The sequence below is a fragment of the Rhinatrema bivittatum genome, chromosome 5, assembly GCF_901001135.1.
Source record: "Rhinatrema bivittatum chromosome 5, aRhiBiv1.1, whole genome shotgun sequence".
NCBI lineage: Eukaryota > Metazoa > Chordata > Amphibia > Gymnophiona > Rhinatrematidae > Rhinatrema > Rhinatrema bivittatum.
This window is the reverse complement of record NC_042619.1, coordinates 31318322-31335137: the sequence shown is the minus strand read 5'-3', so window position 1 is coordinate 31335137 and position 16816 is coordinate 31318322. Positions and strand designations below refer to the sequence as shown.

Here is a 16816-nt window from a genome sequence, read left to right as displayed (position 1 = left end):
CGAGCGGAGGCGTTTTGTAGGATTTGTAGAGGGTGTAAGGTTGATTTTGGTAGACCTATCAATAGGGAGTTGCAGTAGTCGATGCTTGAGAATATCAAGGATTGAAGAATGGTTCTGAAATCTGCTTGGTTGAGTAAGGGTTTGAGGTGTTTGAGAACTGATAGTTTGTGGAAGCCTTCATTTGTTTTCATGGTGATGTGTTTTTTGAGGTTGAGCTGAGGGTCTATCCAGAATCCTAGGTCTTTGACGTGTTCTTTTAGATTGATGGGGGTGTTATCGATGTGGATGGAGTGGTTCAGGTGATCTCCGGAGTTGTTTCTTTCAATCAGCATACATTCAATCTTGTCAGTGTTGATGCAAAGCTTTAGTTGGTTTAGGAGAAGTTTGATTTTGTTGATGATCGTGGCTGCGGTTTTTAGTGCAATCTCCATGGAGTTAGCTACTGGGATGATTAGCTGAATGTCGTCGGCGTACAGGAAGTAAGTGATGGAAAGGCTTGAAAGAAGTTGGCAGAGTGGTAGTAGGTAGATGTTGAAGAGAATGGCCGATAGAGAAGATCTTTGTGGTACTCCTGTTTTAAGAGGGATGGCGTCGGAGGTGTGGTTGTTTAAGTTGACCTTGTAGTCTCTGTTTTGGAGGAAGGAGGTGAACCATTCTAGGGTTTTTCCTGTTAGACCTATTTCGGAGAGCCTGGTGATTAGGGTACTATGTTCAACTGTATCAAATGCAGCCGAAAGGTCGAGTAGAATGAGGATGTATCGTTGTCCGTGGTCAAAACCTCTTAGGATCGTGTTTGTTACGTTGGTGAGTAGTGTTTCTGTACTGTGATTTTTTCTGAAGCCGTGTTGGGTAGGGTATAAAATGTTGTTTGTAGTAAGATGGTCATTCAGTTGTTTGAGGGCGGCCTTCTCGGTTAGCTTGGTGAGGAATGAAAGGTTAGTGATGGGGCGGTAGTTGCTCAGGTCGAGGGGTCAAGGTTCTTTTTTTTAAGATGGGTTTTATGGTGGCAACTTTGAGGTTGCTTGGGAGAACTCCTTCTTCTAGTGATTTGTTTATGATTGCGGTGATGGTTGGTGCTATTGTTTGAGAGATTTCTTTTAGTGCGAGTGTTGGTATTGTGTCCATCTCATGTCTGGCTGGATTCAGTGATTTGATGAGCTTTTCTGATGCAGAGATAGATATCGAATCACCAGGGAGTGATGTCTGTGCGATTCAGGATTAGGTTATTGATCGTAGACTTGGATATTTTTTCTGATATTTTGTTGTTAAAAAAAAACTGAAGAAAGTTACTAACAGGATTCTAGATGTTGAAGCTGAAAATATTATACAACTCCATCATGCAGACATTAACTTCTCTAAACTCGAACAGTATTTCTTATAATGTAGAGTTCTAATGCCATGTGAGACCTGTGGGAAACTGAATTTGTACGAGTCATTGGACCAATATAAGAATTAGCCAAACATTTTACATAAGAACTAAAGAGTTGCTATACTGGGTCAAACCAAAGGTCCATCAAGCCCGGTATCCTGTTTCCAACAGTGTCCAATCTGGGTCACAAGTACTTGGCAGGATCCCAAAAGATCAACAGATTCCATGCTGTTTATCTCATAGATAGGCAGCGGATTTTCCCCAAGTCCAACTTAATAATGATTTATAGACTTTTTTTCCAGGAATTTGTCCAAACCTTTTTTAAACTCAGCTACACTAACAGCTTTTACCACATCTTCTAGTAATGAATTCCAGATTTTAATTATACATTGGGTAAAAAAAATATTTTCTCCTATTTGTCTTAAATGTATCACCTAGTAACTTCATTACATGTCCCCTAATCTTTGTAGTTTTTGAAAGATAAAACAACTGATCACATTTACCCGTTTCACTCCTCTCATTATTTTATAGACCTCTATCATATCTCTTCCAGCTGTCTCTTCTCTAAGCTGAAGAGCCTTAACCTCTGTAGAATTTCCTCATAAAGAAATTGTTCTATCCCCTTTATCATTTTGGTCATCCTTCTCTGTACCTTTTCCAATTCTGCTATATTTTATTTATTTAAAGTTAATTTATATTTCGTCTCTTCCACATCATATTTCATATAGTGGATTCCACATCTTTTTTGAGATTCAGTGTCCAGAATTGCACACAATACTCAAGGTGTGGTCGCATCAAGGAACAATGCAGAGGCATTATGATATTCTCTGTTTTATGATATTCTCTGTTTTATTCTCCTGAAACTGCCACAGCTGGGGGTGATACCGGGTGTCCCGGCTCATTCACCCTCAGCGGGACCGCACACGGCCAGGTTAAAAAAAAAAAATTTCAAACAGCTGTTTATTGTTTCTTATCTCTCCGGCCTAGTGATCGCTCCATTCCGCTGCAGTTTCGCCATTTTCGTGGGCCGTTTAGACCCCGGGGAGTCTGTTTTCACCGTGGTTCTTTTTTTGGGTCAGTTCTTAAATCAAGGCCGGGGATCATGCCTTGTAGCGCGGCCTGCTCAGCATGTGGCAGAGCGTGCGCACGGCTTTCCCGCGCTGGGATATGCACAGGCTGTCTGTCAGGAGGGGAAGGCCCGTTTCGGGCAGCGATTCAGCACAAGGCTGTCAAGGACAGCTCCAGGCTGCGCCAGGAGCCTGAGAGGCCTGATCGGCTGCAGCAGGCATCAGATCCTTTTCTTCTTAGTGCTGGGACTGAGGTCTTGCTCAAGACCTTACGGGATCAAGAAAAAGCAGAGCTGGGGGAGGGGTCCTCCCCACCACCACTTTCACCGAGGCCAGCTGCCTCTGGGGGGGGGGGGGGGGGGCACGAGGATCCGGAGGATCAGGTTCATTTCTCAGAGGAGGGACAGGACAATGACTCTGATGGGTCTTCCTCCTCGTTCTCCGATGAATTTGTGATGATGTTGCTCATGGTCTTCAAGGCCTATAAGGCAGCGAAGGGCTTGCGTACTAAGATGCCCTGTCCGCTCTCTGTGCCCATGGGTGCTGGGAGGGGGTCCTCTTCGTGCAAACGCTCCAAATCATCCGGGGGTAGAGAGGAACCCAAGGCAAAGCGCCCTCTCCAGTCTCATTCCCGTCCGGCAGATACTTCGGATACGGAAACGTCCGATGAGGGTCAATCTCCCCCACAAGCTCCGGGAGGGGGACAGGTTGCGGATCTGGATCCTCACTTCAGCCGGTCAAGCCGGAGGGCTTACCAATGGTGGAGGGCGATGATCCCATGGAAGTATGGCTGTTCCGGAAAGATGAACTGGGCCCTCTGATACCAGCCATTCTAAATGAGCTCAGTATTGAAGTTCCCCCTGAGGATTCCGGTTTGGGGCCATGGATCCGGTCATGGTGGGCCTCCGGGGTCCAGCTTGGTCCTTTCCGTTTCATATGTCGGTCACAGATCTCTTTTTTAAAGAGTGGGACACTCCAGACCTTGGTTTAAAAGTTGGCAGAGCTATGGACAAATTGTACCCGCTTCCAGAGGAGGCTTTGGATCTGCTCAAGGTCCCTAAGGTGGATGCCACGGTCTCAGCGGTCACAAAGAAGACCACCATTCCTGTCATGGGGGCCACTGCGCTGAAAGATTTTCAGGACCGCAGGTTGGAGCTGCAGCTCAAGAAGATTTTTGAGTTTCGGCTCTAGGGGTCCGGGCTGCTATTTGCAGCAGTTTCACGCAGCGGGCTTGTCTCCGTTGGGTACAGGATTGGCAGGCAGAAGCTTCCCTCTCGGACTTGGTGGCATTGAGAGCTAGCCATCTGGAGGCAGTGGTGGCGTATAGTGTGGATGCTCTGTATGATCTTTTAAGGACTTTGGGCAGGACAATGGTAGCAGCGGTCTCAGCTCGCAGGCTCCTCTGGCTCAGAAATTGGTCAGCGGATATTTCATCTAAAGCGCAGCTGAGTTCTTTACCATTCAAAGGAAAGCTGCTTTTTGGGTAACAGCTGGAGGACATGATAAAGTCTCTGGGAGAGAACAAGGTCCACAGGTTGCCGGAGGATAGGACTAGATCCAGAGAGTCCTTTCCTCAGCGGGCAAGATTTTGGGGAAATCGTCATTTCCGCTCATCACAGTTCATCGTTTCCCCAGGGGACTGGCCGCCAATCTTCTTGGAATCAATCCTTTCGGGGCCGCCGACCTGCCAGAGATAGAGCTCCGCAGTCATATGGGGGCTCCAAAACCGTGCAGTGAAGCGAGGCTGGTCCACCCTTCCATTCCAAGGATCGGGGGAAGTTTATCCCTTTTCCGGGAGGAGTGGGCCAGATTGATCTCCGACCAGTGGGTCCTAAGCATCATAGAACATGGCTATGCTTTGGATTTTGCTCGTCCGGTCAAGGAGCATTATATAGTGTCCCCTTGCGTGTTCCACCAAAAGCGCCGGGCAGTGCGAGACACTCTACAGCGCTTAAAGATCTGGGAGCAATAGTTCCAGCCTGAAGGGCAGCTAAGGCGAGGGCGCTACTCCATCTACTTCATGGTACCAAAGAAGGAGGGCACTTTCCGTCCCATCCTCGATTTAAAGAGGGTGAATCGCGCCCTGAAGGTGCCTCGGTTTCGAATGGAAGTTCTTCGCTCTGTGATAGCATCAGTGCACAAGGGAGAGTTCTTGGCATCTCTGTACCTGACGGAAGCATACCTGCACATTCTGATCAGTTCGGATCATCAGCAATATTTACGGTTTGCAATCCTCGGGCACCATTTTCAATTCTGTGCCCTCCCGATCAGGCTTGCAATGGCACCCAGAGTCTTCACTAAGGTGATGGTAGTGGTAGCAGCCGCCTTACGACGGGAGAGGATACTGGTACATCCCTATCTGGACGATTGGCTTATTCGAGCAAAATCAGAAAGCCTTTGCAGAGACGCGGTCGTGAGAGTGCTCTGGATGTTGGACTCGTTGGAGTGGGTAGTCAACCCCGAGAAGAGTCATCTGGTTCCCTCCAAAACTTTGAAGTTTCTGGGGGCTCACTTCAGCACGGCCGTGGGAAAGGTTTTTCTGACAGAAGAGAGAATTTTCAAGCTCACATTGCAGGTGGAGTCATTGTGCTCTCTATCTCGACCCAAGGTCTGGGATTACTTACAAGTCCTGGGTTCAATGGCTTCGACGCTCGATCTAGTAACATGGGCCTTTGTTCATATGCGTCCTCTTCAATCAGCCTTGCTCTCCCGATGGAATCCTCTCTCACAGAAATTTCATCTTCTTCTGCCCCTGATGGACGAGGTGCGCTGCAGTCTTCCTTGGTGGCTTTCGCCGCAGAATTTGCGCCAGGGGGTTACTCGCATGTGGTGGTGGCCCCGCTCTTACATTCCCATAAAACTTCTCCCTCCAGGGCGTACATTCGAGTTTGGGGAGTGTTTGAGTCTTGGTGTCTTGCTCACAAGGTACAGCCGGATAGGGCTTCAATCCCGGATGTTCTGGAATTTTTACAGGCAGGATTAGACAAGGGGTTGGCGTTCAAGTCCCTGCGGGTTCAGGTAGCAGCTCTTGGCTGTTTCCATGGAAAGGTGCAGGGAGTTGCACTAGCCTCTCTTCCGGACGTGGCTCATTCTCTGAGAGGAACTAAGCATCTGCGTCCCCCGGACCGGAGTCCTTGCCCCTCATGGAAGCTGAATTTGGTCCTCCATGCCCTTTGTGGTGCTCCCTTCGAGCCACTGAAATGGGCGACCCTGAAGGATCTGACTTTAAAGGTCATTTTCCTTGTAGCAATTTCTTCCTCGAGGCGGGTGTCCGAACTTCAGGCTTTATCTTGCAGGGAGCCTTTCTTACAGATTTCGGAAGCATGAGTTTCTTTGAGGACGGTTCCATTCTTTCTCCCAAAAGTGGTATCCTCTTCTCACTTGAACCAGTCAGTGGAGCTCCCTTCCTTTGCGGGTATAGATTAATCTACTCCAGAGTCTAGGGAGTTGCGCAAGTTGGATGTCAAGAGGGTGCTGTTGCGTTACCTGGAGGTTAAGAACAGTTTCCATCTCTCGGACCATCTCTTCGTTCTGTGAGGTGGACCCAAGAGGGGTCAGAAGGCTTCCAGAGCTACGATCGCTCGATGGTTAAAGGAGACGATTGTTTTAGCATACCTGGTTCAGGGTCGTCCGATTCCGTCTGGTCTTAAGGCACACTCTACTCGCTCGCAAGTGGCTTCATGGGCGGAATGTCAACAGTTGTCATCACAGGAAATTTGTAGGGCGGCTAACTGGAAGTCTCCGCATACTTTCGCGAGGCATTATCGGCTTGATGTCCGGGCTCCAGAGCCCAGCTCCTTCGGAGATAGTGTTCTCCGAGCGGGACTCTCTCAGTCCCACCCTGGATAGGAAAGCTTTGGTACATCCTAGCTGTCCTGGACTGATCCAGGTACGTACAGGGAAAGGAAAATTGGTTCTTACCTGCTAATTTTCGTTCCTGTAGTACCACGGATTAGTCCAGATGCCCGCCCAGGAGGAAACGGAGAGTCTGCTCGGCCGGTAGTTCTTTGCAAGTGTTTTTTCACTGCCCCCTTTTTCAAGGTCAGGATGTGGACATGGTTGGAATTCATTAAGTTTCATGTTTCTCCGCTCCCTCTGCTCTTAGGGGGGAGGTTGTTGTTGAGTGAAAGTTATAGTTCTGGTTGGTTATTCTGCTTGGGTACAGTGTAATACTGGCAGACTCTAGGTGGCACTTCAGGGGTATAGGACGGAGTCCGCAAAATCTTCTCTGTCTCCATCTGCTGGAGGGGAGGCGAAACCCAGCTGTCCTGGAATGATCCGTGGTACTACAGGAACGAAAATTAGCAGGTAAGAACCAATTTTTCTTTCCCATCTTTAGGTCATTTATAAATATGTTTAAAGACAGTGGTCCCAATACAGATCTCTGGGGTACTCCACTGTTCACCTTTCTCCATTGAGAAAATTAACCATTTAGATCTGCTCTCCATTTTCTATCTTTTAACCAGTTTGTCTGCAGATTATCTTTCAAAGTCACACAAGTCCCTTCAAAACTCCTTAGCACCTTTGTTTTCTATTCTGCTAGCCTCTCCCAGCTCCATGCTAACTCTTACACATGTGATATATATATAGCATCCAGTCCAGGAGGGGGACTACGCAGGCCACACTCATAGCACTACAGATAGATGATCATATGCCCGCCATATGATCATATGCCCGCCCAAAAGGATCTTGCTTTTTATCTCGTGCTCTATTGTTGCTTGGTTTCTGCCACCCCGTATGAACTGAGACCCTCCGGAGAACCCCAGACACCTCTGTTCACCAGGTCTTACAGGCTACATTCTGAGAGACTCCAGAAACCTTAATGTTCTTTTCAAACTCTGAAAGGTGATTATTCTTTCGAGCAGCACTCTCTCCTTCAATGGCTTGCCCACACAGGCACTCTCAGGCTTTAACGAGGCCCAGAAACGTGCAAGTTTGCCGGCACACATCTGAACCTTTCTCCCAATCAAATTGCATGAGTTCAGGATGGTGCTATATTCCTTTTATAGCTCTTCACATGCTGGATATGCTGATTCATTGATGGGAATAGGCTCTTAGCATCCACCATACACCAGGTCCCTCTGGCATCTTTGGCTATGCTACAGGGCTTCCTCTTTACGGGCTCAGAATCCATACAAAAGGGTTTCTCGCCTCTGCTTTGGTGCACAAGTCGTCCTCCTTGTTCCACTATGCATGCCAAATCACAGTGGACATCTTGCTCAAATTAAGTCAATGGGGAAAAATGTCTCCATGTGCATAAAAATATTTGTACAAGTCCAAAAATAGAAAAATTGCCAAAAAAATCTGCTAAGTGCTATTGCTGCTTAAAATCCATCTAAGCCCCATGTTGGGTGCTAATTTTATGTAACCCCAGCTAGGGTACATAAAAGAAAAACCAGGTGCTAAGAATCCAACCTTTGCACTGGTCATTGGGTTCGGATAACAGTTTATGAGTAAGAAACCCATCACTTATTCCAAATCAGAATTTAGAATCAGATTTACTAGGTGGGCTGTTCTCTTTGAAGGTTTTCCTATGATTCCTCCTAGGGGCTCTTCCCAAAAGAAGCTAAGCTTTAGCCTAGGAATTGAGTATAGGGTTTACTCCCTCCATGGGCAAATTGTGCCTCGCCTGGTTTCTGCAGCAGAGAATTCAAAAAACAGCTATTCAGGCTAAAACGTAGGCAAAAATCTCCTCTCTCTCACTTCCAGTCTCATTCTTTATACCAAATCATGGCATCAGCAAGGCTTAAAACTGACACAGCCCGTTTTTAACACGTACAAAAATTAAAATCCCATCAGTACGTGTATATTTTCACTTTGAGAACTGGTGCAGAGTGTAAAATGTGTGCTCAGTCTGCATCCTAAAGGGGATTCAAGAGCACCCAAGAATCAGTACCGCATCTTAAATCAACTCAAATAGTCTCTTCAGAAGATATCTCGCCGCTCCCCTTTTAAGAATCTAAGAACTGTTTTCTCAAGGTGGTTCCATAGCTTGGCAGTCTCTTGGCTATGGCAGGGTAGCGGCACATTTTCAGAGCTGATTTCCTTTTGCGCTTTCCTGAGGCCTGCAGTGCTGTTAGGTTCAGCCTCAGAGGCTTCCTTAAAGCTTTCATCCTGCCGCATTCTTAGCTTTTCCAAGGACTGTTGAGAAAGAGCAGAAATGGAACAAATGAGGAATAAACAAGAAAAACAAAAAGCTTTTTTTTTTCTCATTTTCTTAGCTTGTTTCTCTGGACTATATAATTCTTTTCATATGTGGCAGCTTCCCTTTTAAATTCTTGCACCAACCAGTCTCAGATTACCTGTGTCCTCAGATTTAATTTAGCAAAGAGAAAAAACAGCCTTCTCAATCTACAAAGAAAGTTGAGTAGATGTGACACAGATTAGTACAAACAGAAACATGAAGTAATATACCAGAAAAAATAACCAGGAGCTCCATTGATGAAGGCAGCTCTGCTGTTTGTGTTCACCAAGCACCCATGGATATCAGTGAATCTCAAATATATCCATTAAACCATTTCTCCAGTTTTCTTGAATTCCATTGTAAGCATTATTTTTAATTGGCATCCCAGATAATGCATATCTTCCATAGCTTCCAAGAGCACCCTTGTAAGTGGTACCATATAATAATTGATGTCTAGTAAAGTTTTTTGGTTTTTTTTTTTACTTCTGCAAGCACTTTTATAAAGACATAAATGTCTGATTAATTGCTGCTTGAGGGCTATTTCTTGCCTGCTCAGCAGTGATTTAACGCCTCCTTTTCCTCTTACTCATCCTTAGGCCCTGCAAGAGGAGATAAACATTCCTGGCAGCAAAATGAAGCTGAGTTACCTTAGCAGTCGCACCGCTGGCTACAAATCGGTCTTGAAGATCAGCCTGACTCACCCCATCATCCCTTTCAACCTCATGAAGGTCCACCTGATGGTAGCCGTGGAGGGACGCCTGTTCCGGAAGTGGTTTGCTGCTGCACCGGACCTCGCCTATTACTTCATCTGGGACAAGACAGATGTCTATAGCCAAAAGGTGTACGGACTGTCTGAAGCATTCGGTAAGCTGTCTGTTTTTCAACAGTGTGAAGAAGCATTATGCTCATTTTTTTTTAGCTTTTGTGCCTGTCACCCCTGAGCTGATAATCCCAGATAAGGTTCAAGACCCACACCTCAAACGCAGTCTCATACAGTTCAATCTTCCCCAGCTGCTGATTCATCCAAGATTCCCTGAGCAGGCCCTGCGCATTGCTTTCACTCAAACCCCATTGTAGAGTTCTTTGTCAACAGCACTGAAGATCACCTAAGCATAACTAGCAGTAATAACCACACTCGATGCCTTGGCTGGTTTCCAGCGCAGCTTTTACTGATGAATGGTAAAGCTGATGAAAATTCTTTACAGCGTAAGCGAGGCAGAATATAAATAAGTAAATAAGTTGTTTCCAAGCAAGATGTTACAGATTTAAGTGGGTTTGTGACCTTTTCGTTTTCAAGCCAGGTGGCAAAGTTAGATCACTTCAAATGCCAATTAATAAATGTAAAGTCTCTTCCTTCCAATCAATCAGGCGGTTTGTAAACTCTCTCCCAACTGATAAGGGATAGTTCATTTTATTCAATTTAGTCAAATCCCAATAACTCCCACCTCTCCTGAAGCTCTTCTCTTTACCCACCGCATTTAATGAGCCCTTTTGTTTATTTATTTGTAATATTTATATTCCGCCTATAATGACCCATGCTAAGCAGATTACAAGTACATAGTTAAAATAGAATAGACAATAAAACAACAATAAAAAATGTTAAAACATAAAATTAAACAGTAACAATACTCCATTGTAGCAGAAAAAAACTTCTTGAAAAAGAATAGCTTTTTATTTTTTTCTAAAAACCTTTAAATCAGTTATCAACTTAAGTTTATTGTAACTGAATTCCACAACTGAGGACCAATTATGGAGATGGCACAACAACGGATCTCTTGTAAATGAGCCTCCTTTGCACCTGGTAATATTAAGAGGTGCTGTGACGCCAAACGTAAGCGCCAGTTTGGATCATATTTTTTGAATAAATTTGCTAGGTAACCAGGAGCCTTATCTTCAAATGATTTAATAATTAGCATGATGGTTTTAAATTTTGATCTCTGACGCACTGTTAACCAGTGTAACTTTTGCAACACCAGTGTAATATGGTCAAATTTACAGCCTAGCAGTAGAATTCTGGAGGTTCTGCAAGATTTGAGTCTGGGTTTCGGGCATCCCAATATATAAACAATTGCAATAATGTAATGTAGTAGGGGTGAATGCTTGCACAATTGTTCTAAAATCATCCTGTTCCAGAAAAGGTTTTAGATGATGTAAATGTTTTAATTTGAAATAGCCACTAGTCATAACTGCCCTAATTTGTGGAATGCAATTCAGATGATCATCAGACTGAAATCCAAGATTTCTTACTTGTGTGGTAAATTTTACCGTAACCCCCAGAATGGACAAATCATTAATTTCCACTGGCCTAGGTTTTTTTGAAATCCACATTATCTTGGTTTTCACCAAATTTGAAGATAAAGCATTGTCAGACATCTTGCTATTGATTGATTCTGTTCATCTGATAATCTGCTGTCTGGTTATCAGGAAATCCTCATCTACTAAAAAATAAAGCTGGACATCGTCCACATAAAATTTAAAATGAACATCAAAAAGTTCAAGCAAAGTGGAAAGGCAAAAATGTTAAATAATGTGGGTGCTAAAATATGTGAAGTACCAGCTAGAATTTCGATTTGCAACTTTCACTAGTTGAAATCAATTCAAGAAGCTCTCCCATGCACCCATCCACCTGATACCTGAATCAGGGCCCTGTTTGTTATGCTGGGATCATGGTGCAGTGACATCCTGGTCGCTTCCAGCATTACTCTGGTAATAACACTGGAACTGCTAATGGCAAATTATTATTATTGTTTATTATGCTCATATGCAGAATCTTTATCCAAGGTACTGTACAGGCTTGTAGTCATCTGTCACTGAGAACACTGTGCCTGGAAATAGAAGATTATCAATTCTCCTAGGACAAGCAGGATGGTAGTCCTCACATGTGGGTGACATCATCCGATGGATCCCGGCACGGAAAACGTTTGTCAAAGTTTCTAGAAACTTTGACTGGCAGACTGAGCATGTCCAGCCTGCTGCTATCCGTGCATCCTTGCAAGGTCCCCCTTCAGTCTCTTCTTTTCCGCGGTGCAGTAGCCTCGCGGTGGTGGAGCTCCAACTCCTTGAAATTGTTTTCAAACTTTTCGGAGGGTTTTCTGCGTCAGGTCCCCCTTCGCGTTTGGTTCCTCCGTTCGGTAGGTACCCTTGGTTTTTGCCTTCGCTCTTCTTGGTCAATTCCCAACTTCCGCACCATGGTGCCCATTGGTCATCGACCACGTGCCAGCCTCTTTTTTCAATGGCGTCGTCAGGTTTTCGATGGCGCCCCCAGTGCCCACGGACCATGTCCATCACAGATCAGCATGAGGTGAGTATTCTCTGCCTGGGGGCCTCGCACGATGTCCAGGGGTGTCATTTGTGTGACAAATGACCCCCAAAGGACGTCAAGCGTTCCTGGACAAAGTGGAGAAGCTTCTTGCGGCTATCCAAAGCCTCTACTTCGGCTTCGGTATCCTTGACACCAAAGGACCGCGGAGAACCATCCCGTCTCTTCCCATGGCGGTCCTGCTCTCCAGTACTCCTAAGGATCAAAGAGAGGGAGAGCAATCCTCAGTGGTCTCTCTCCTCCTTCCAACCTCGGGGTCCTTGTCATCCTTGGCGCCGGGGAAAGATCGGGCCAAGCGCTGGAAATCCAGGAAGCATCAACAGCGGTCACCATCTCTCCATGGTCCATTTCCGGAGCGACATCAGCGGCTGCTGAGCCGCCATCGAAGCGCCACTGGAGACCCCATCCTCCGGTGCTCCTGATAGCCCAAGACATTCTCCATTGGCAAAGATGCTGGGTGCCGTGCCTTTTCGTGATCCTTCCAAGGATGTGCCGGAGATGCCTGTCCCCCTCCATCAATCCTAACCACCCAGGACTTTCAGGAGGAGCTGGACCACAGAATGCAGTCGGCGGTGCTCAAAGTGCTACAGAGCATTGAGCTGCCGGTGCCCCCAGCCCCCATACCGGTGCCTGAGCCTTTGCCATCGATGCTCACACCCCTGCTGGAGCATCTGGACATCCTTCTTGGTGCCCTACCAATGCTGCCGGTGCCCAAGAGGCCTTCGATGCCTCCTCGACCACTGAAGCCCTCCACCAGAGCGATCCTGATTCCCGGGTACTCCAAGGAGGATAAGGCCTTGGGGACTGGCACCCTTGCCTGCAGTTCCTCGGGCCACTGCCGGTTCCGCCCAGCGTACCCCAGCCGATGCTCCCCTCGATGCCGGGGGTTCCATCGATGCCACCGGTGCCCCCACGACCTCCGATGCCCTTGGGGTCCAGGCCCACTGCCCCTCCTGGCCCCTGCCCTCAGTGTCCGGGCCCCAATGAGGAGGGAGGGTACCTATGACCCGTGGGGCAATGACTCCTCAGACTCATCCTTTGAGTTCTCCAACGACGCCCTCTTGGAGCCTTCCCCTCTGGAAAAACGGCGTCAGTCTCCACCTGAAGACCTGTTATTTGCCAGTTTTGTAAGGGCCATGGCAGGTGCCATCCCCTTCCAACTCCTGTCGGAGGAGGATACCCGTCACAAGATGCTAGATGTTCTCCAGTTCATCAATGTGCCAAAGGAAATGGTGGCTATGCCAGTCCACAACATCTTTAAGGAGCTCCTCCTCCGCATGTGGGAACACCTGGTGTTGGTGTCCCCGGTAAATAGGAAGGCCGATGCAACCTACCTGGCCGATGCAACCTACCTGCAGGCTGTGGGTTTTGAACGGTGGCACCTCCCCCACCAGTTGGTGGTTGTGGAGTCCACACTTAAAAAAGCCAGACACTCCCAGACACATGCTTCTGCCCCTCCGGGGGCGTGAGCACAGGGAGCTCAATGCATAGGAAGGAAAATGTTCCAGGGGGCTATGCTGGTGGCCTGCATTGTGGCCTACCAGCTATACATGACCCAATACAAACGCAATCTGTGGAAGCAGGTCCAAGACTTTGCAGAGGGCGTTCCCCAGCAACAGCAGGATCTCTTACAGCCACTGCCACGCTGGGCCTTGAGGCGGGAAGACACAAGGTGAGGTCTACCTACAACGTGTTCGAGAACACAGTCCTAGCCACCGGAGGCGTCAGCACCAGAAGGCTGGCTTCGCTCCGAGCTTTAGGACTCCGACCAGAGGTTCAGGACAGGCTTACGGATCTCCCTGTATAGTCGAGAACCTGTTTGGGGATAAGGTGAAAGAGGTCATGTCACAGCTGAAAGATCACACAAAAACCAGACTATATTGTGCAGACAATTCTTCTATATAAATAATTAGAAGTAGATGTAATATTTGTTTTTAAGTATTAATAATAAACAGAGAGAAAACACGTATTGTAGACATATCTTAATGCTTACATGGGAAAGTATCTCAATTTTATTTTATAGTTAAAAATTACTAAAAACTGCTAAAAATATTCGGGCGGATTTTAAAAGCCCTGCTCGCGTAAATCCGCCCGGATTTACGTGAGCAGGGCCTTGCGCGCCTATTTTCCATAGGCCGCCGGCGCGCGCAGGTCCCGGGGTTTTTCGAAGGGGGCGTGTCGGGGGCAGGACCGGATGACACAGCGTTTCGGGGGCGGGGCGCAGCGATTCGGGGGCGGGACCGGGGCGGGGCGCTGGCCCGGGGGCGTGGTCCAGGCCTCTGGACCAGCCCCCGGGTCGGAAGACGACGCGCCAGCAGTCCGCTGGCGCGCGTAGATTTACGTCTGCTTCTCGCAGGCGTAAATCTAGGAACAAAGGTAAGGGGGGGTTTAGATAGGGCCGGGGGGGTGGGTTAGGGAGGGGAAGGTGAGGGGAGGGCGAAAGGAAGTTCCCTCCGAGGCCGCTCCGATTTCGGAGCGGCCTCGGAGGGAACGGAGGCAGGCTGTGCGGCTCGGCGCGCGCAGGCTGCCCAAAATCGGCAGCCTTGCGCGCACCGATCCAGGATTTTAGAGGATACGCGCGGCTATGCATGTATCTTATAAAATCCAGCATATTTTTGTTTGCACCTGCTGCACAAACAAAAGTACGCGATCGCGCTTTTTTAAAAAATCTACCCCATTATGTTGATGTGAAAATAATGACCGATGATTAAAAGAGACCCTGGAGCGAAATAAATGGGTATCCAATGAAAGTGACCCCACGATTCGCAGAGGGTGGTATGATGGTCCATTAAGACATGTCTAAAATACATGTTTTCTCTCTGTTTATTATTAATACTTAAAAACAAATATTGCAGCTGAAAGATCAGCATGATACTCTTCAGCAACTCTCTGCCAGCCCCTCTGAAGGCCCTTCCTCTCCCAGGAAGTCCTCCAGGCCAGGCTCTCATAAGCCCTTTTACTGGCTGAGGAAATACTATCCTCCAGCCGCCCTTGCCCGCCCGCCTTGGACCAGTCACAGAGGTCGTGGCTGACACCAGTGGGTTCCGAGAACCCAATCAGCCCCCCAGCAGGCCCCTTCCACAGGCTTTTGACTGGCGGCGAGGGGGCACAAGCCAAAAGCCGGTTCCCCTGGCGGTCGATCCCCCGACGCGATCACTATATTTGTCTGTCTCCATCGTTTGGAACCACTCCCAAGGCTAAAGAAGCATAGAAAGGTCAGCCAGTGACGCTGCCCTAACTTCCCTAAGTTCCCTTAATACCCTTGAATGTATTCCATCTGACCCCATTGCTTTACCTACTTTTCGTATGGCTAGCTCTTTGTGAACACAGTCTTATGAAAATTGTTTGAGGTCTACCGCTCTTCTTTTTTTTTTTCAGTTGGTAGTTTTTATTGGTACTTACAAAAACCATAATATAACAAACATCGCAAATACGAAAGTTGAACCAATATATTGTTACAATCATTTGTGTGTTTTGTCCATTTCTTGCAAGGTTATATATAGGTTTCCGCCCTCCCATCCTTCCCACACACCCCCCCTCCCTCTGCCTGACCAGTTTTCCTGGTCAAGAGTAGCTGGACATAAATACATCCCTAAGACAAATATCGGCAGACAAGGCATTATATAAGGCCAGCAATCCAGAGGATAGCTAGTTAAAAACATGGTTAAATCTAAGCAGCTTCACGTATTAGATGTCTCCAACTTAAGTAAGGTTCCCATATAGAGCGAAAACGGTTGAGCTTTTAATGTTTTATGGCAGTGAGTTTACTTAAGGTATATATCCTTTCCAAACGAGTGATGACTCCTTATCTTGTTGGCAGGTGTGGTTGTTTCCAAAAGCGGGCTATTTCCATCCCGGTAACATTGCAAAGTTGACGACTCAAAGCTTGGGCATTCAAATCCAAATCTGGGAGTGGGAGATTCAGTAAAGCCGATTCTCTGGATATCTTGATTGTTTGTTGCGTAATCTGGGACAAGATAGTGGATTTCTAGTTCCAGAGGGTCTGAATAGGAGAGCAGTCCCCACCATATATGCAAGAAAGTTCCTTGAGCAGAGCAGCCCCGCCAACATCGGTCGCTTATAGAGGGACAAAACTTATGCATCCGTACCGGAGTATAATACCACCTATATAATAATTTATATCCATTCTCTAACAATGTACAGGATATGGATGCTTTCTTAATAGACTGGAAGATAGAAAGTCAGTCATCTGCCCTAATTGTTGCTCCTAAATCTTGTCCCCACGCTGTTATGTGTGCGGGCTTGCACTTTGGTCGTAGATTCAGTAATGTATAGATTTTAGAAATCAATCCTTTCATGTTATAAACCTGAGAGCAATACCCTTCAAATAGTGATCTCTTCAGGGATATAAGAGATTTCGCCTGCAGTTCAGAAAGAAAATGTTTAATCCAGAGATTGGGAAGGAATTATATTCCTATTTGTGGAAGTTTTATGTGGTCCTACTGCAAGCCATTTCTCAGTGAATACTGAACCGAAATATTTGTTTAGCAATTCTGCTTTCTTCATATTACAAGGTTTAGTTAAATTATGTTCTTATTGTTTTGATGTAATTTCCAACTGTTGGTTCACTGTAAACCGAACCGATATGTACTTGTACATGATCTTCGGTATAGAAAAGTATTTAAATAAATAAATAAATAAATAAATATTATATACTACAAATTACTTCTCATCACCTCTGAGCCTTACAATCCCACTTTTGCACTTCCACCTATCACTAACATACCTAAAAAGAAGTCCTGTCCCCCATTTTACAGTATTACCTATTTATTCTTCTATTTGCACATTCGCTTTCCTGACTACTTTCTCTGTTCTCTTACCTTTTCCAGATATTACCTGTCTTCTTCTTTCTGTGA

At 46.5% G+C, this 16816-nt stretch overlaps 1 protein-coding gene across 1 annotated transcript in view; it reads left to right on the top strand.

Annotated features, from left to right (window-relative positions):
• The window catches only part of TENM4 (teneurin transmembrane protein 4), a 954015-nt gene that overhangs the window by 759115 nt on the left and 178084 nt on the right, over positions 1–16816 (top strand). The window contains exon 18 of the mRNA XM_029602209.1: positions 9217–9484. Within this exon, the coding sequence (XP_029458069.1) occupies positions 9217–9484 (268 nt within the window). The remainder of the gene's footprint in view (positions 1–9216; positions 9485–16816) is intronic.